At 43.4% G+C, this 20408-nt stretch overlaps 1 protein-coding gene across 1 annotated transcript in view; it reads left to right on the forward strand.

Moving 5' to 3' along the window:
• The window catches only part of LOC102885182 (O-acyltransferase like protein), a 55419-nt gene that overhangs the window by 2525 nt on the left and 32486 nt on the right, over positions 1–20408 (forward strand). The window contains exons 3-4 of the mRNA XM_015590774.1: positions 10594–10733; positions 12226–12304. Coding sequence (XP_015446260.1) covers positions 10594–10733; positions 12226–12304 — 219 coding nt within the window. The remainder of the gene's footprint in view (positions 1–10593; positions 10734–12225; positions 12305–20408) is intronic.

Genomic DNA, 20408 nt, shown 5'->3' on the forward strand with positions numbered 1-20408 from the left:
ATCATAGCAATTCCAGGTCCATTTTGAACACATTCATTTTCTGTTGGAAAACAATCAGTAGTAGAATATACGTCCTAAAGATAAACGAAAGTTTGATCTAATAGTGAGTAATTCAAAATAGCACAAAGTTTGAAGTAATTGCCATTGGGCACTGGATTAGATGTCCTGATATTTAATGAAATGATAGGAAGGATAAATCCAACGAATTTAATAGCCACCTTCACGTCCCATGCTGGAATTGATTTTGTTTTGCTGCAACACTTGGTGATATTGACAGGGAACATTCTGACAAACCCAGGCCAAATAAGCTGGCCAAGAATCTCCAGAAGGTACAATGACTGGCTCAGATTCCTGGTGATCAGATGGTGGCACATATTATAATCATGAGTCACAGCCTTGTTAACCCTTTATTTGCCTTCAAAAGTCCTCTATTCATGTACCAACGATGTTTCATCTGTAGAATCTGAAAAATTGAAAATCATTTCTTTTTCATTTATTTATTTATTTTAAAAAAATGTTAACATTTTATTATCTTTTTGATTAAAAGAAAAACGTCCCCGAGATGAATGGTCCAAGAAAGATTTGCATGATTTACATAAATAAGATAGATGACCATTGCTTAGTTTAATGCTGCTGTCTTCAGTTATTTGTACTGATTTTCGTTCTACCATCTAGCATCAGCAAACACATGACATTCTTGTTTTGACATTTGCCTCAGGTTTCTGAGCCCAGGACTTGGTTCTGACCTTTTTTCTCAGCATGGTTTTCCTGACAGTCATGTGGATAGAAAAATAACAAGAGTCAATAGAGAGAGAGAGCACGTTTTCGTGGCAGGCACTGTCCTCAGCCCCGTACAGGGGTTCTCTCCCCTGTGGGGAGACTGTTTTTATCATCTCCGTTTTATAAATGAAAAACTGAGCCTCAGAGATGTAAAGTATTTTGCCTGAAATAAGTGGCAGAGATAGGATCTGAGCCCAGGTCATCTGATTCCCAAGCCTGTACTTTTAGTTACTGCCTAAAATAAGCAATGAGTGTGACAACGGGGGGGAAATGGGCAGCAAAAAGGAGCGAGGCAGAGCTACGTGTATTAACATGGAGGGAACACGCAGAAATACGTCAAGAAAAAAGTTGTAGAATAATAGATACAGTGCACGAAGTTTTTAAAATGCACATTAAGGCGCTCTACGGCTCTGGGTGGGAGACATGTCTGTGGGAAACGAATGCCTGAGAATAGTAACCTCCAAATTCAGTTAGAGGTTGCCTTGGAGTGGGGGGGACGCGACCAGTGACACACCAGATTTCAAATGATGGGTCAAGTTTTATTTTTTTCAGCTGGGTGAAGGGAGCACAGATGTTTCTTATTTTCTTCTTATGCCCTTTTAATAAATTAAATGTTATATAAAAGTCCGCCCCCAATCCAAAGCATAGAGATGATACTCAGCAGAGCGGGGGTCTACGGAATAAGGTTGAGGCAGAGGATCCTTGAAATTCGGGCAGAGATGTTCGGCCTTGCAGAAGGGAACTAGAGTCATCGCTGTCTTGGAACAGGAGAGAGACTTACGGAGACTTAACGTGGCTGTGGGAAGGATGCATTAAAGGGTGTAGATGTTACAGGAGAGAAGAGGATAGCAACATGGCTCCAAGAGGAGGTTCCACGTCTCCGTCCTTCTCTGCGTGCTTTCTAACTGGATGCACGTGCCGCATCTTAGAGGGGACAAAATCCATCATTTTCGTGTGCTTCGATTTTGCCGCCCTCTTGGGTCGCTGTCTGATTTTACCCCCCTCTTCAGTGCCTAAGTCCTCAGGCCAGTGGTCTGGCTCCTCTGCTTCCGGTTTGGTTTGATCCACAGAAATTTAGATTCAGTCTCTCATCATATACGAAAATGGCGCCGTAAAAGATTTCTGCCATCCTCCCTCCTGATTAATCCTTTTTTTCTCAATTTTCTCTCTCCTTGTCCTCTATGGTATTAACTGGCTTCCTCCTTCAAAGTCATCTATTTCTAATTCAGGGACAGTTTCCTGTCTAAGATGTTCTTCCTCCATGAGGATCGGTCTTCTCTCCCCTCCCCTTTCTCTCTCCACCTGACTCTCTGCACGTTGCTCCAGGCATCCAGGCATTTGATCCTTTTCTCATCCTACTTTTCTTGTAAACGAATCACATTTTAGGGACAAGATGCGGAGCCATACAAATCATGCTCATCCTGGCTCGCGGGCGCTCTCGTCCTGTTTAGGCCAATGACCACCTGTGTGGCTGGCCTCACCCAAGCCACAGTCACTTTGCTAAACAAGTTTCCTCAGCTGCGAAGTGGGGAGGCCGTGTTTCTCAGCCTGAAAATCTGCGGGAGTTTTTATTAAAATTCTAATGCTTGCTCCTTTTGGCCTTATCATATATGTTCTAGAAAAATGATTTTGTGTCTCTTCTCAATATGTTGTCCCATCTTTTCCCTGGAGAAGGGCTCCCGGAAGCTAAGGCTCGTGGTTTATGCCCTGTTTTGCAGGTACTGGGTATGTATGTGTATAATTGAAAGAGTGGAACACCAGAATGTAGGACAAAAACTGTTGAAAGGAGACACTGAGGCCATGTGACGTTCCTTTGGTCCTGTTGGACATCCAGTTGGATATTTCCGCAGGTCTTTTGCCATGACCCGCTGTGTTCTCTGACTTTAACCACTCAGGGATCTCAGCTCTCCGTAAACTTCTCGTACCTTCCCTGAGCACACAGCCGCTGCTTCGGTCTAGGCCCAGAGCTTCCCCAACCACGCCTGCCAAGCTAACTAGTAGCATCCCAGAATACCCGCTAGGAGAGGGTTATGGGTTGAGCCATGTCTTCCAAACAGATATATTGAAACCTTAACCCCTGATGCCTCTGGTTATGACCTCTTTTCAAATTAAGGTCTTTGTAGATGTAGCCAAATTAAGATGAAGTCATACTGGAGTAGGGAGTGCCCTAATCCAATGACTGACGTCCTCATAAGAGGAAAATAGAGACATACAGGAACTCCATGTAACGACAGAGCGATGTGTCTGCAAATCGAGGAAAGCCAAGGATAGCCAGCCGCCCGCAGAAGGTAGGAGAGAGAGATGGGACAGAGTCTCCCTCAGGCCCTCCAAGGGGAACCAGTCCTGCTGACTCTTTGATTTTGGACTTCTGGTCTCCAGAACTGTCAATAAATTTTTGTTGTTTTAAACCGTCTAGTCTGTGGAAATATGTGAAGAGAGCCCCAAGAAATAGAATTCTAGCCTCTCAAACGCACCCTCTAGAATAAAACTGCGTGTGTTTATTATATGAGATGAAAACAAACAAACAAGGGAAAAAACAAAAAATAACAAAAAACAAAGAGCCATCAGTCTCACGTCCTGGAACTCATTCTTCTTGAGAAGTAGCAGACCTACCCGTGGCTGTTTCGTAAAGCCCAGCCAGACGCATCCGACACTGTCTGCAACAGAGGCCTTGCGGGGGAGGCTATTTATATGGAATTAAAACTGTGCTCAAGATACTGAGGCCCCATGGTTTCTGCATTTTCACATGATTTCTGCATTTTCCTGCACTTTATTCCTTAGGGACAGAATGAGGGGGAGGAGGAAGCCTCTGGTTCCCAAGCTGCCTGCAAAGCTTTTCATTTCCTGTTTCCTCTAATCCTTGAAATCTTCCCCAAGCAGCTACTTTTTCCATAAAAGCATTCTTAACCCTTCGGGTCCCTTCTCCCCCAGCCCCTCCACCAAGTCCCTCAGCTCACCCTGGTGGCCAGGTGGCTGAACTTCCTGCTCTGATCGCTTACTCCCTGGGGCCTCATCGCTCATCTTCCGGAATGATGATTTCATGTCTCCTGTCTGCGTGTCTCATCTTCTCCTGGAAGCCAAGGCCTGTGGTTTATGCTTATGGGAGGCCATCCAAAGGAGACATTCCCGGGGCTGGCCAGTCCCTGGCCCCAGCCGAGCCTTTGTTCTCCGGTCACCAGCGGAGAACCATCTACTTGATTTGCAATCTCAGAATGTGGCCTCTTTCCCCAGCCACCCGGTCTGAAGGACATTTTACTTAAGGCCAGCCCCTTTGCCCGTGCTAGAGCTGGGAACAGAAAAGATGCTGAAACCAAGAAAATGTTCCCCTAGAGAAAGGGTGACAGCATGGGCTCCACTGAAATTTCTGGGCTAACTGGATTCGTGATGTCCCTCCTGTGATAGGCTGACACGTGCCCCCCAACAAGATATCCACATTCGAATTCCTGGGACCTGTGGATGTTACCTTGTATGTTATACTTTACAGATGTAATTACGTTTAAGATCTTGAGATGGGGAGATTATCTTAGATTATCCAGGTGGGCCCTAAATTCAATCACATGTATCCTCAGAAGAGAGAGGCAGAGGGCAATGTGACACACAGAGAAGGTGATGTGACTGCAGAGGCAGGAATTAGAGCGATGTAGCTACCAGCTAAGGGATGCCAGGCGCTACCAGAAGCTGTAAGAGGCCCAGAATGAATTCTTCCCTGGAGTCTCTAGAAGGAGAGCGGCCCTGCTGATACCTTGATTTCAATCCAGTGATCCTGATTTTGGACTTCTGGCCTGTAGAACTGTGAGAAAATAAACTTCTGTGCTTTTGAGCCACAAAGTTTGTAGAAATTTGTTATAGCAGTCACAGGAAACTAATACACATGCTATTCTTGTTCTCCAAGTTCAAGATTAACAGTTGACCAGACTATTTGCTATTAATGCTGAAGATGGTTATTACTTTTAGGATTTGTTTATGGCTTTGGTGCCTTCAACTTCATGGCATAGGTGCATCTATATTTTAAAATTAATGACCATTGACCAAGATCTTTTCTCCATTCGAACTCAGATATTAATCAACTCTGCATTTTAATATCTGTATATCTTTACTATCATGTTAGGAAAAAAATTGTCTGCCAATTAGTCCAGCAGAATCGAAAAGAGTTTTTAATCTTTTGATAATGAAAACTTGGGACAACTGCCGTGTGATTTGAAGTAGCAGGTAGGATTGATCATTAATTATTTTTATTCCTCCCTTCCTTGACAATCACAGTGGATTTTGACTTGGATGGTGCCCATGGCCAGACACCTCAGGTTCTCGACAGAAACTAATAAAGGACAAAGCAGGAAAAGGGCAACTTGCCTGTTTGTTCATAATCAGAAAGGAAGCTAATGCGATTGAAAATTTCCATGGCATACAAAATAACCTCAGCTAGAAAACCATAAATCTAACCCAAGAAAACCAGTTTACACACCAAAACACCAATTGGAAAGAGAATGAGAATTTGATCTTCTCTAGTGAGGAACTGGGTATCCCTCTGCATTCATCCTTCAGACTGTTACCCGAGGGTGAAGACAAACTCAGTACTGACACCTCTCTTATCTCTATCTCCTTCAGACCCACAGTTTCAGACCCTTAAACTTCAAGCTACAGAGTTAGGGATACTCAGGTAATGATGGAGAAAGGAATTTGGAAATCGTTTAGTCTATTTGTAATTAAACACATTCAGTTTTTTAAATTGCTGTGTTATTTTCCTTGACACAAGGGAGGACCTCAAAATACATTGGTAGAACTGGATTTGGGGCAATTAAACATAATTTTTTCAGTTTATTTCGACTCAGTAAATGTTTATTGAGCTCCTCCCGGGAGATATCTATGAATGAAGACAGGAACCCTCCGTCGCACGGGAGGCAGACAGGTGAACAAGTCACGCCTTTTGGTGTGATACACTAAGTGAGAGTCTGCAGTGCTTCTTGGGGGAGACTATCCTGCCAAGGCTTGAAGGATGATTCAGCACTTGCCAAGCAGATGGGAAGAAGGAACATTCCAGGCAGAAAGTGCAGACAAGTGCAGGCCTGGTGTGTCCCGTACGGTGGAGCAGAAGAAATGGCTGTGGGTGTGGGAAGATGAGCCTGGAGAGGCAGGTCGGGTCACGAAGGGCCTTTGAAACCACGCTCAGTCTGGAATTAATCCTAAAGATCAGAGCACTCAAGCCTGGCTACACATAGGATCACCTGGGAAATTCTGAAAAACAGTTAATGCCCAAGCTCCACTCATGACCAATAAAAATCTCTCTGTGCGAGGGTGGGGCCTGGGCATTTGGATCGTAAAAAAATGCTCCAGGTGAGCCTAATGTCTGCCCAGGGCTGAGAATCACAGCTCTAGATCAGAGATCTACAAAGTTTTTCTCTAAAGGACCAGACTAAATATTTTCGGCTTTGCGGGCCATATAGCCTCTGTTGGAACTGCTCACTCCCATGCAGGCATACCTTGTTTTATTGTGCTTTGTTTTCTTGTGCTTCACAGACGTTGCATTTTTTACAAATTGCAGGCAAGTCCCCACACCCCACCCCAAAGTGAAAAGATCACAGCTCACTTTCTTGCCATGCTTGCCTTACTTCCGTGGTCTGGAACCAGCCTGCAGCATGGCTGAGGGATGCCTGTCTTGTGAAAGTAGCATTGGCAATATGTAGACGAGCGAGCTGGCTGCATTCCGATCGTTTGATGCATTATTGTTGATCCACAGTAGACCCTCCTTATCCTCAGTTTTGCTTTCTGTGGTTCCAGTTACCTGTGGTCAACCTCAGTTCGAAAACATTATCTCGAAAGCTCCAGAAATAAACAGTTTATAAGTTTTCAATTTCGGGCCATTCTGAGTGGTGTGACGAAATCTCACGCAGCCCAGGACAGGATTCATGCCTCGTCGGGCGTCTCCACGCTGTAGACACTCCCCTCCTTATCCTCAGTTTTGCTTTCGGTGGTTCCAGTTACCCGTGGTCAACCTCAGTTCGAAAACATTATCTCGAAAGCTCCAGAAATAAACAGTTTATAAGTTTTCAATTTCGGGCCATTCTGAGTGGTGTGACGAAATCTCACGCAGCCCAGGACAGGATTCATGCCTCGTCGGGCGTCTCCACGCTGTAGACACTCCCGCCTGGCAGTCGTGCAGTGGCTGTCTCCGTTATCAGCTCGACTGTCCTAGCATTAGTGCTTGTGTTCAGGTCACCCCGATTTTGCTTAATGATGGCCCCAAAGTGTAAGAGTGGTAGCAGTTCGGATATATCACAGAGAAGCCGCGAAGTGCTTCCTTCCTTTAAGTGAAAAGATGAGTACAGTACAATAAGATATTTTAAGAGAGAGATCACGTTTACGTAATTTGTATTACATTTATTTTTATAATTGTTCTATTTTATTAGTTACTGTTGTTAATCTTGTACTATGTCTAATTTATGAATTAAACTTTATCATAGATATGCACAGAAAGGAAAAAACATAGGGTTCAATACTCTCTGCGGTTTCGGGCACCCCCTGGGTAACGTACCCCCCAGGTGTAAGGTGGGGCTACCATGTTATATTTACTAAGCAATGTATGAATCTGTTCTCACTGTAAAGGAATCGAAACAACACAGACAAAGCTCAAGTCTTTTTTGTTCCCTCATTCATTCTCAGCCCCCTTCCTGGATAACAGCTACTATCAATGGATGTGTCTCCTTCTAGAACTTTCCAGAATTTTCTTTGTGTATATCCATCTACTAGAAAGATATTGTTTTATTTTGTAAAATTTAAAAATATATTTATTGTTCTTAAATTTACTTTTTTTTTCTTCATGTAATAATATGTCTTGGAGAATTTTCCTCAGCAGCAAATATAGATCTATCTCATTTTAGTTGTTAAATAGCATTATAAAATATGAAAGTACCAAAGTTCATTTAACCTTTTCCTGATAGAGGCTAAACTATTTGAAATCGCCGACATTAAACCGTTTTTGTCCCATAACATGGAATTTTCATGTGGTTTAACTTAATGGTTTGTGTCTAATGTTTTGCCTTTACAAGCGTTACTGCCACAGCATCTTGCAATGGGGTGGAGTCTGAGGTGTTGAATGGCTGGGTCACTGGGGATACCAATTAGGAAGGAGTCTTTGGTTAAGCAACAGACGCCAACTCTGGCAAACCTTACCAAACAGAGGTGTTTATTGGCAGACTGTGGGGCAGTTCACAGGATGGAGGGGACAGCCAAAGACCTGCTAGGCTCAGGAGCAGTCAAGTGCAGACAGTCTCCATGGTGGCGGCCATTCCGCAGCCTCTCAGGGGACCACCGTGCGATGATAAAGGCTGAGCTTCGCTCCACACTCATCCTGGGAGAGGCCTGACTTCCTGTCCCAGTGAGAGGGAGTAGCCTCCAGGGACCCCATCAGCTTCTGTAATGAGAGGACAAAAAAGGGGGGAAAAAAGTAGTGTAAGGATTAGAGAGGAAGAAATAAGAGTTTGGAACTAATAAGAAAATTCAGTAACTTTGCCAGACACCAGAAAAAAAAATTACAAAAATCAATAATATTATTCCATACCAGCAACCATCCAATTGGAAATATAGTTAAAAATAAAACACCAAGGAAAATAGCCAACTATACACTATCTAGAAATTGTCTATATAATCTGTTTTAAGAAAAAAAATGTAAAATTGTAAGTAAGGACGCAAAAGAAAGTTTGAGTAAATTGCATGCTATCCAAGGTAGACGAAGTAAAGGGGGTCAAATATAAGGTTTAGGGGGAGGGTGAAGTGGGTAAAGGGGATCAAATATATGGTGGCTGAAGGAAACTGGACTTTGGGTGGTAAACACACAATAGAATATACAGATGTCAAATGATAATGTACACCTGAAAGTTATATGATTGTATTAACCAATGTTGCCCCAATAAACTTAATCAAAGTGAAAAAAAATAAATTGCATGCTATTCACTATGCAATGATTGCTTAATACAAAAATTTATGTCAATTTACCCCCATATAATTTATAAACTTAAAGCAATATCAGTCAATATTTTAGTTGGATGTTTTGAGGAGCTCAATAAACTTTTTCTGAAATTTTCTGAGACTTCTAAAAATTTTCTGAATACAAATTTCCTGAAATTTGTATAAATGATTAACGGTCTACAACGAACTGGCTCAACTAAAAAAATAAAAAAGACTAAACGCAGATACTTAATATACTACAAATCTATAATAGTAAAAACCATATGATTTGGTATTAGAGCCAAGATGGACTTCATAGGCCTGTCACCTTCATAGGCCGGTCAGATAGGGCTCCACATTTAAATGGGAGTTCTATGCTTGCTTTAAATAGGATTTGCTGTCACCATCTTGAAATTCTTAATAATTTTTAAATAAGAGGCTTGGCATTTTCATTTCGCATTAGCCCTGCAAATGATGTAGCCAGTCTTGACCTGAACTAAGATTGTTCAAAAACTAGAACAAAAGTTGCAGGCTGAAAAGAATGGATTTCTTTCTGATGAAAGACACCATAGATAAAGAACTGACAGATAACCGATTGCAGTGATTCAGGTAGACAAGGACCAATATATAGAATAATAAGGAGCTCTTGAAAATCAAATAAAAGAAAATCCATTAAGAAATAGGCAAAGGATACAAACATAAAACTTAAATGTTTACAGAGAACTTAGATGACTGACTGACAAGCAAAAATATGAAAATTAAAACAACTATTGGATATCACTTTACATCCATTAACTATCAAAAATGAGAAAGCTTTGCATATACAATGCAAAGAAGAGGTAGGAACCAGCATCCCTTTGGAGCACAATCTGGTGGGATTTATGCAGTATTTGTGGACCTTATGATCCAGCAATTCCCACTCATAGGAGTGTATATCTGAGTTAAATCCTCACATAGGTCTATATGGGGACACATATGAGGAGTTTGTCTCCATGAGTTTCTGTGTGTGGGAGGCCATTTATGTGCCCATCACCTGGGAAATAGCTAAGCCTAAGATGGTCATGAATAATTATAGAGCAGTTAGAAGCTCTGGACTAGATGAGCACAGTAAACACCATAAATAGTACAAATGTAGCACTGAGTGACATGTAGAAGCAGGAGATCTAAGGTATAAAGTCCTTTGTATAAATTAAAAATACAGTTACCCAAAACAAGAACACCTACAAATGAAAGGATCTGTGGGGAAGGGAGGAATTTGAGGGAGGCAGAGAGAAAAGGGGAGATGAGGAAAGATGAAAGAAGAGGAATGATCTTAAATGAAGGAAGGACATAGATGAGCACAACATAAGAGGGCTTTGCAGGACCAGTGCTAAGAGGGCCATTAACCGTGGGACTTGATTATCGAACTCTTCTGCTCCTGTTTAAAATAAAAAATTTAACTCTCTCCAAAATAAGGTTCCACAAAATTGGATACAAGAATTTTAAAGACATGAATATTTTCTCTTGGCCGTAATGGGGGGTTGGGAGTCAGGTGCGGGGGGAGAAAAGCTACCAAATTTTAGTTTCATATTTTTACTCTCCAGAAGCATTTATTTTTTAAAATAATTCGATCCTTTACATTGTATTGTATTGTCTTACTTTATTTTATTTTATGTTTTAGCAACAGACCACGTCACCAACATGAGAGCACACCTCACTGTTCTCCTTCAGCGATGAGAGGGATCGTAGATGCAAAATGCAGGCTCAAAGAGTGGCATCTGATATATCAGTCTCTCTCCTTTCTTCGATCATTTAAGCTTGAGTGCCTGTAAATTCGTTTAAAAGTGACTCAAGGAAGCTAACTTTGCCCACTTCTTTTGCTTTGAAATTCAGTGTACGACTCTGTCGGGAAACTTGGGAGCAATATTCTCGGTGGAAACGTGGACAGGCTGGGTTCTTACAGTGAGTGCCTCTCCACCCACACTCCCTCGTGGAGCTTCCAAGGACAGTACTGCAAGATTCATCTCCTGCAGGTGAGCACGGGGAACCTGAACACATGCTCTCGAAGGACCAGTGGACCTCATGATGTAGAATCCATTACAACTTCACTGATTGCTTTTCTTAATTAAAAAAAAACTATTAAGATGTTTTGCAAAAAGTTAAAACTAAATTTTAAGCAGTTGGCAGAAATTAGCTAGTGTGTTCTGAGCATGGGACATTATAGGAGGCAGTTGTCCATAAAACACATAAGCCTACAGATGTTCCTCTTACCATATTATGTGGGGAAATACCGCTGGAGGACCTTAGTGGGTCAAGGTCAAGTCCCAGTCTACGTCCCTAGGCATTAACTCCTGACTCACCATCAGTTTTCGGAATACCAAAGGGAGGATGGGCTTTCCGTTACTTGTAATCCTTTCCCAGAAACAGAGCCCCAAAATGTGTATTTGAGATTATCCTAGCAGAAAGGCTGGGACTTTTATGAATATATCACTGAGGTCACAGGGCTCAGTATCTTCAAAGCAAGTTAATTCTTTTACTGCTGGGGGGAAAAAGAACTAGAATATCACAGCCTTCGACTACATATAAAGATAGACTTTATGCATGTCACACAGCACTAAAAGCACATATTACTGGTTTGGTAATAACAATAGTATAAAGTAACAATAAGAAATCCAAACTCTCTAATATTGATGCTCTAAAATAGTCTTAGAACAGTTAACCATTGGAGATAGGAAGATTATCACCCAGCTCCATTTGTCTTGCTGAAAGTTATGATGATTGCTTGAGGGTTTAATCAGTGTGTGCAAATGTCATATCCTATTTTCAAAGCAGATTAATGACTTGGTATCAGAGCAAAAGGTCAGGTCTACACAATCACGTAAGTTATATGTTTAGAAGCATCCCAGAAATTTTTTGTTTATAATTTGATCTTTGCTTTATTGGGATAGGCATTCTAATTATCGGCTTGATTTGTTAATAAAATCTTTACTTGATACATTGTGTCTTGCTATGAAATAATGACAACTTGGCAATTTCATTGAAAATTGTAGAAGTGTTAACTGTTAATATAGGAGAGAGATGCACTTGGGCAGACTATCCCACACTGGTGGCTGCTTTTTTATTCATTTATTTATTTTTATTAAAAAAAAAATTTTTTTTTAAAATGCCTACAGCACCTGGTATTCCAAGGTGGTCTCCCATCCAAGTACTAACCAGGCCCGACCGAGATCAGACGAGATTGGACACGTTCAGGGGGGCGTGGCCATAGGCTACATTAAGCCTTGGAACATATTTTCATTTAAATATAGGTGCATCTGAAGCACTGTGAATTCACTTGAACTGCTCTGTTATGGAGAAGCCATCTCCAAAGAAGTCAGCAAACTTTCCTTCTTTTCATACCTTTCTGTTCCCTCTCCCAGTGTGCTTCATTGATGGGTAATGCAGCAGCAACCTTACTTAGAAATGATCGTGCAGATATTCCATGAACACTAACATTAAGGGAACGTGTGACATTGTGTTTCCCAGGATGGAACCGACTACAGTGTGGGTGTGTGTGTCCCTGATTCGTGTGCCGAAGAGGATGTGACTGTGATGTCTCAGCTGGGTAGGTCCAGGGAAACAATTTGTCTCAGCATAAAGTTTGAAAAACCCCAACCCCTTGGAGCCAAGAAAGGCTGTTCTTTTAGGACTGAACCCAACTTTCATCCTGATAAATTCAATAACACTAGAGTAATGGAGTTTGGGGAGCTGGGGGGCGGAGGTGGCGGAATAGGAAGGGAGTAGGTAGGAAGGAGGAGAAAAGCAGTGAGGAGCTGAATCTCAAATAAAAGTTTAAACTTAAACAATCTCCCCTCACACTCGCCTGTCTGGTTGGGCCTGAAGAAAGGAGGTGAGTGGTATCCGGTTTCTATGCTGTGCGTGTCCTCTGCTGTGGTCCATGTGTGGGGATCTGTCAGCTGCTAAATCCAGAAGCCATGCTGAGCCAGGCGTGCGTGAGGCCAGTGTGTTGTAATGGATTAGGGCCCAGCATTTGGTCCTGATTGTCACCTCCCAACTCTGTGATCCTGGGCAAGTCACTTAATCTCCCCATACTTCCGGCCTCTTGCTCTGTACAGACGGGGGTGGACGTGAAATTCAGTCCGGATGTAACTCTGCAGCCTTTCAGGCGTATCTGACCTTAGCCATGAGGAATGAACACAATTTACTCTGTGTGGAAACTGGTTTGATTTCCTCTAAATCTTTCAAAATGTTCAAAGGAAGAGCTTTAAAGCCTAAAACTTCTGTCTTTTGTATTTATTCTGGTGATTGAAATAAGAAGTAACAGGACACATTAAAAGGAAGACTCTTTCTCTACTTACTTCTCAAACCACATGTGTGGGTTTCCTCCTCACATGATGCAATTCTGACATGAACTACCCGAAGGAAGTGCTGACCCCACAGATTAAGGGCTCGGCGCCACAAGACTGCTCCCTACTTCAGACACCAATCATAAATAGTGGGTGCTGTGGTTACCCACACTTGTGTCAAATTTGGCTGCAGATCAGGGGTTCCCATGACACTTCATGTTTGATAATTTGCTAAAACAGCACTGAACTCAGGGAAATCCTTTACCTTTCATGACTGGCTTATTAGAAAGGTCAAAACTCAGGAATAGTCAAAGGGAAGAGATGCATAGGGCAAAGTATGTGGGAAGGGGCACAGAGCACGCGTGCCTCTTAGTGTGGACCACTCCTCCCAGCATGCCAATGTGTTCACCAGCCCAGAAGCTCTTAGAATTTCTTTGTTTAGGGGTTTTATGGAGTTTCTATAATGTAGACATGATTGATTGAATCACTGGCCATTGGTGACTGACTCAAACCCCAGCCCCTCTTTCCTCCCCAGAGGTCAAGGATGGCGCTGAACGTTCCAACCCTCTAATCACATGATTGGTTGTTTTGGAAACGAGCCCCCATCCTCCTAGAGTCACCTCATTAGCATAAACTCAAGAATGGTTGAAAGGGGCTTATTATGAATAAAAAACAGATGTCCCTCTCATGCCTAGCACTCAGGAAATTCCAAGGCCTTTAGCATCTCTGATGCAGGAACTGGGGATGAAGACCAAATATATATTTCTTATTATGTCATGATATCATACACGTTCTTAAAAGTCCTCTTTTAAATGTCGATATTACAATTAGTTTTCAATAACCTTAAATTGCCCTCTGAATTTGTGATTATCGCTATAGCTGCTGGTATATTACCTATTTATCTAACCAAATATTTTATGTAATGTTAAGAAGACCAATTGTTACAAATCAAATTTCAATTTCAATTCTTGTTACATAAGTCATGAATATCCTAGCGGCAAAGATAAATGTGCGGTTATTATTAAATTAGCATTTCAAGCGAATCAATGAGTCCCTAAGTCTAAGTTAATGTTCCTTATTAAAAGATTTTACAAATTAACCAATTTTTTAATGCTAAGCTTATAAATCGGAGTTGACATTGGAATAAAATGTAAAGTTAGAAACCATTATCAAATATATTTATTTACTTATTTTTCGATTACAGTTGGCATACAATATTATATTAGTTTCAGATGTATAACGTAGCGATTATACATTTATAGAATTTATGAAGTGATCATCCCGCTAAGTCTGGTACCCATCTGACACCATACACAGTTATCACAATATTATTGACTGTAGTCTCTATGCTGTACTTTACATCCCTGTGACTATTTTAAATAACTGCCAATTTGGACTTCTTCATCTCTTTCACCTTTTTCACCCATCTTCCAGCCCCCTCCCCGGAGGTGACCACTAATTTGTTCTCTTTTTACAAAGATATTTTGATGATTCTCTGAGAAACTGGGAAAAGGAAGGGCCCTGATTAGGGTGAGCAGAGCTGACTTGGTGGGTGTGTTTGTGGTCTTCAGTCTTCACTGTCAAGGTGTTTCTCCAGCTTCTGCACAGAGGCAGCAGATAGAACTGGGAGTGTCTTTGCCTATGAAAAAGGTCCCATCTGGAAAGGATTTGTCAGCTATTCCTTAAAGCTTTTTGATGGAGTTGCCAATATTTCCTCTGCTGATGTGGGGGCAACCGACTCAGCAATCACAGGAGGCACTGGTCGTTTGTGCAGACTTTACTCGTGTAGAGCAGGAAGGCGGGGCATTGGCAGACGGACAGTGGAGCAGATAAGCCAAGAAGAAATGCACCCAGTGTTGCAGAGAAAGGGGAAACGATTCTGGACAGCAGAGAACATATTGCCCCAAACTGCACATTATGGTTGCCGTAGGATGTTATAAAATTTCAGCCAACAGACTTTGCATGGGTTCCTGAGAATGAAAATATGTAACACCAAAGGGTCAAGATTCTAGATGAAATTTGGGTGTGATGATTGCAAACCCAGTTATAGATCCTAACAACTCATATCTGCACATTTCAGGGTCACTTATTGTGTCCCATTCCCTAGGGATCATTGGGATGGAAAATTTTTCCTTCTACCCTTCTAGGTTCTTTGGCTGATCTAATCATTGATATAAGACAGATTAATGGGGAAAAACAAATTTTTAATTTTGTATATATGGAAGCCCCATAAAAATATGAGACTCAAGGGTAAGTCAGGCAGTTGAGGCCTATATGCCATCCTGAGCTAAGGAAAGAGATAGAGGCCTGGGGCTTCAAAGCGGAGGAGGGTAATTCACAGGACAATAAGGAGAGCAGGTGTTTGGTGGGTGTTTTCCTTACCAAACAGATAAGGTATTCAAATAAAAGTATGTCCGGTAATAGCTCTTTCTCTGAGCCAGGCCCCCTATCTCAATTCTTTAAGGCGGTTTGGGGTGGCATATTCTCCCCGTCAGGATCCTGTACCATAACCTGGGTGGTAAAGATGCATCACTCCAGTCTCAGCCTCCATTGTTATGTGACGTGTTCTGCTCTGTGTGCCTCTCTGCGTCCACATTTCCCTCTTTGTATAAGGACACAGCCATACTGGATTTAGGGTCCACCCTAACCTAGTGTGACTTCATCTAAAGTTGATTGTATCTGCAAAGACCCTATTTCCGAGTAAGGTCACAGTCATAGTTCTGGGGCTTGAAGCTTTCTGGGGGGACACAATTCAATCCAGAAAACTACCTAATACTTAGTTTCCTAATTTGGCTAGATTATCTGAGGCCCCTTAAACACAACAGGGAGTTGGGAGGGTGGCGATTCGGGCACTTAGCCCAGGGTCCTGTGCTTACAACATGCTTGACAAACATCAGACAAATCTGACTGACGTTTAATTATGAGGCAGAAGATTTTATCGGGTCACAGGGACAGCACAGAGCTGAAAAAGAAGGGGCTTTGGTTTAAGGGTCTGTTAACCCTGAGTTAGCAAACAATATTCATACTCAACTTTGAAAGGCTGCTTATTTCCATTTTTAGGAACTCTCAGTCTGTCTCCTGTCCTGATGGAAATTGTAGAACATTATATGTTGATCACACTGTCTCCATTTGCAGGGCCCAAAGCAATGAGTACTGAGCTGCCTACAATCAGTGTTTAACAGTCTCTTACAGTATGCTATAAACTGTCTACTCTCCTATGCTCTATTAGGCTAATTTCATCTTGCTATGCCAATTACAATTTGAATGATGAGGCCTCCGTAGTAGAACAATGGTGTCAGAATTTCGAGGGATGATTTCTCCCCCCAGCTGCTCTCTCTCGTGGTCCCTGTGCACTGATTGAGAAAATGGAGCTCTTCTAATAATAACTCCTTGAATCACCCACAGAAGTGCCTTCCCATTAAGGACTCAAAAAGAATCGAAAACATTTCACAGAACACTATTTTCTGTTCTCAGTTTAATTCAGAAAATATTTATTAAGCACTTTTATACGTATCACATGTACGTGCTAGGGGACAATCAAAACAGCTGCGGCTTCCTCATCTTAGGAAACCTGCAATTTGGTAAGAAGTGTGTGTGCCTAAAGCTGCTGGGAAGCACTGTCAGGAAGTACACGCTCCATCTCACACTGAGTGCTGGGGACAGACAGACATGTAGAAGAGCTTTGGGATGCGGGGAAAGAAGCCACGTTGGAGAGGGTGAAGGGGGAGTTTATAGCGAGAGCTTGAGCTGGCCTGTGTTAGCGAAGGAAGTGAGGGCATGGCAAGATGTTGGTGGGAAAGAGAACAAATAACAGGTTCAAATGAACTTTTCATATTCTGCTGTGTAGACCCAGAATCCAGCACAGTGTAGATACTTAAGGTGATTGAACGTGCATGGGCTCCCAGCTGGTTTTCTTTACCACGGCAGGATTCAGAGCTGGATGTAGGTGCTTCTCCTTGGAGCTGCTGGGACCTGAGGATGTTAACTTTGTGATTGGATGAGGCTGGACAAGTCCAGCACACCAGCTGTTCATAGGGAGACCTATTCTGAGTGTCTTGGCCTGATTCCCATACCAAGTGCTGCCCACTGATTTGGTGAGTCCCTACGTTAGATTTCCAGGGCTGCCTTTACAAAAATACCACCGCCTGGGGGGCTTAAACAAAAGAAATCTATTGCTTGCATTTCTGGAAATCCAAGGTCAAGGTGTCAGCAGGGTTGGCCTCTCGTGAGGACTTTCTTCTTGGCTTGCAGATGGTGGCGGCTTACGTGGTCCTTCCTGTGCATGCTCTCACGTCCGTGTCTAAATTTCCTCTTCCTTTAAGGATACTAGTTGGATTGATTTAGGGCACACTTCCGTGGCCTCATTTTGACTTAATCACCTCTCTAAAGGCCTTACCTCCAGGTGCAGTCACATGCTGAGGTACTGAGGGTGGGGTTCAGGTCTTCAGCATATGAATGGGGGTTGGGGAGGGAAGACGCAGTTCAAGCCATAACATTCTCTTTTCAAAATCCCTGAACTTGATTTTGGATCCTCTCGGGTTCAAGTCTGTTCTACTCATGCTCTTCCCTTCCTGACCCTTAGGGTCCCCACAGTCTTGTGATCAACATGAGGGGATGGCGAGTGCTTTGAGGGAAGGGGGTGTCTGCAGGGCAGCCCTCAGACCTAGGCAAGAAGGGCTCTGTCCTGGGCTCCACACTTTAGGGGCCCCTCCTCTGGCCTTCCTCTGGATGTCCCCCCTATCGAAAGAGAGGTCATAGCGCCAGGAGGACACACTCACCTGGAGCCTGCCCCTCCCTTCCAGTCACATTCTGAGTGACGAGGACCCGAGAATTCCCTGCCCAGCTGGCTCCCAGTCCCCCTCTAAGGAGTGACTGCAGTGGGTAAGGTTAAGGGGTACAGCATAGGTTGTCCGCACTCGTGCCTGTAAGGTGCTTGGTGATGTAGGAACAGAGTGGAAAGAGAAAAGTGCTAAGCCAGGAGCTGGGGGTTGGGGTGGGATCCTGTGGGCGCCCCCAGGTGCTCCTGCCCCAGGAGGAAATGTAAGAGATGGGCCTGCGTGTGCCCTTTCCAGTACCTCTCCAACACCTCCCCCTCCCCCCAAACACACACACTCCCTCCCTCTCTCTCTTCCAGCATTGTTCTGGCTTCTTGGCTGGGCTAGAGCTATATAGAGATTTAAAAGTCACTGCCACACTCCAGAGTGGGTATGGTGATGGAGCCGGGCAGAGCCAGGGACGGCATTTTGTGCGTATCTAGCTCGGACTCCCTGAGGGGTAGGGCGCCGTGTTAACTTGTCCTCCAGGTTTGCCCACTCAGCAGTGAGGACCCGGGTTTCCTGTGTCCTTCAGAGCCTGGACCCCATTGCTCAATGCTTGGGGTTTCGTCCTCAGGCAAACTGCTGGAGGAATTCCCATGGTAACTGAGGCGAGGTCTGCTGTCGCCTGCTTTCATGGGCTTTGGGGCCTGTGAGGCGGCTCCTCTATGAGTTAGATGGGGAGACGTCGTTGGAGACAATGGGCGCCCCGCCCGCTTTTCAGCTGCTGTTACGCCTGAGCTTTTTCGGAAGGGAGATTCGGATCTAACAAAAAATACCCTTTTAAAAGCAAATGGAAGGCGAAGGAAATTTGACGTGGAAGCCCAGAGGTAGACTTTATCTTTTTATTCCTCATTCTCTTGTCTTACACACTTTGTTGCTTGTAGGGCTCTAAGTGAAATTTTAAAAAATGGTTTTTCAACAATGTAGATAAACTCCAAAGTTTTTACACCTAGATCTTTGATTTCCCTATGGCCTCCAAGATGTGCTGTGCGGTGAAAGGGGACAGAGGAAGGTCCTGGCTGCTGTGGCCTCGCGGGGTGACTGCAGAAGGTCACTACAGGGTCACAGCTTTGCTTCGTAGGCCCAGGAAGTTGATTTTCTCAGTTTATCCAGGGTCATGAAGCTAGAGGCCTGATTCACAGGGCCCAGAGGCTCATGAATGGGGAGTTGATTAACACAACAAAAAGCAAATCGATTCCTTTAAAATTAGAGCTAGAACTTCCAAAGGGAACAACAGACAGGTCAGCTGGTCAGTGCACTTCTTTTTCAGTGGAAGAGTTTTATTTGGGAAATTCACATACTACCAGGAAGGAGCTCGGGGAGCATCAGTTCGGAGCAAGTGGAATTGGATAATGAGGAATTCTGCTGCCATGTCCCCTGTGGGGACCTCTTGGACGGTGCACCCTCACTCTTGGCCAGTGCTGAGGACACGCAGACAACTCCTCCTTATCCTCTTGTCTTACCCTTAACAGGTCACAGTTCAGAATCACTCATATATTAACAATCATATATTGTTAATCTTTTAGTGGCCTAATTGGACATCCAGAAACACTTCAGTCACACTCATGGGAACAGTGGGTGTTGGAAGTGAAAAGGACATTAGACTACAGTGTGTCCAACCCACCCTCCCTCATTACGCCGATGAGGAAATGAGACCCAGAGAGGTGAGGTGACTTGCCCAGGGTCACAGAGCAAGCTGGTTCAGACACAAGCCTCCTGTATGCAAGTCTAGGCAATGCAGTGTGGCGGGATGAGGTAGCGCGAGGACATCAAAAGACCACATCCTACTACATCCTTCAAGTTCCCACAGCCCTGGGACGAGTCCCGGCCCTGCCACTTAGCAGCAATAACAATGAAGATGACGAGCATTTATTGACCTCTTACTACGTGCCAGGTACTTTCTAAGTGCTTTACAGTCATTGCTACATTTAGCTCTCACAACAACCCTGTGCGGTAGGTACTGTCATCTCCATTTGCCAAGGGAAAACCGAGGCATAGAAAGATGGAGTAACTTGCCCATGGTGATACAGTAAGGGGCGGCCGCAGGCTCCCACACTGCAGGACCTGCATTCTTAACCGCTATGCTTAGGTTTACATACTGATCTGAGGAGAATTGTCCTTGTCTGTAAGACAAGTGAATAATAGCTCCTTGTAGGGTCGTTGATGGATTGGAAATAATGACCAAACACGTCTCATATCTAATGGGCACTTAATAAACAGCAGCATATTTTGTTATTTATAATTGGCATGGCTGTTTTGTTAAACCATGCCATGTCCCCCATTCTTTGAGGAGGATTTGGATGTCCCCTAGTCCTGTGGTTCTCAAAGAGTGCACTCTGATTAGCAGCAAGGGCACCTGGGAACTTGTTAGAAATGCAGATTCCCAGGTCCCACCCCAGACCTACTGGATCAGAAGCTTGTAGGGAGGAGAGGCAGGAAGAATCTATTCACCGAGCCCTCCAGGTAATTCTGAGTCACGCTAAAACCTAAGACTACTACCCTAGTCTTACCACTGACATCTTTCATGTCTTTCTTGCTGTGACTA

The sequence above is a fragment of the Pteropus alecto genome, unplaced genomic scaffold (assembly GCF_000325575.1).
Source record: "Pteropus alecto unplaced genomic scaffold, ASM32557v1 scaffold14, whole genome shotgun sequence".
Taxonomy (NCBI): Eukaryota; Metazoa; Chordata; class Mammalia; order Chiroptera; family Pteropodidae; genus Pteropus; species Pteropus alecto.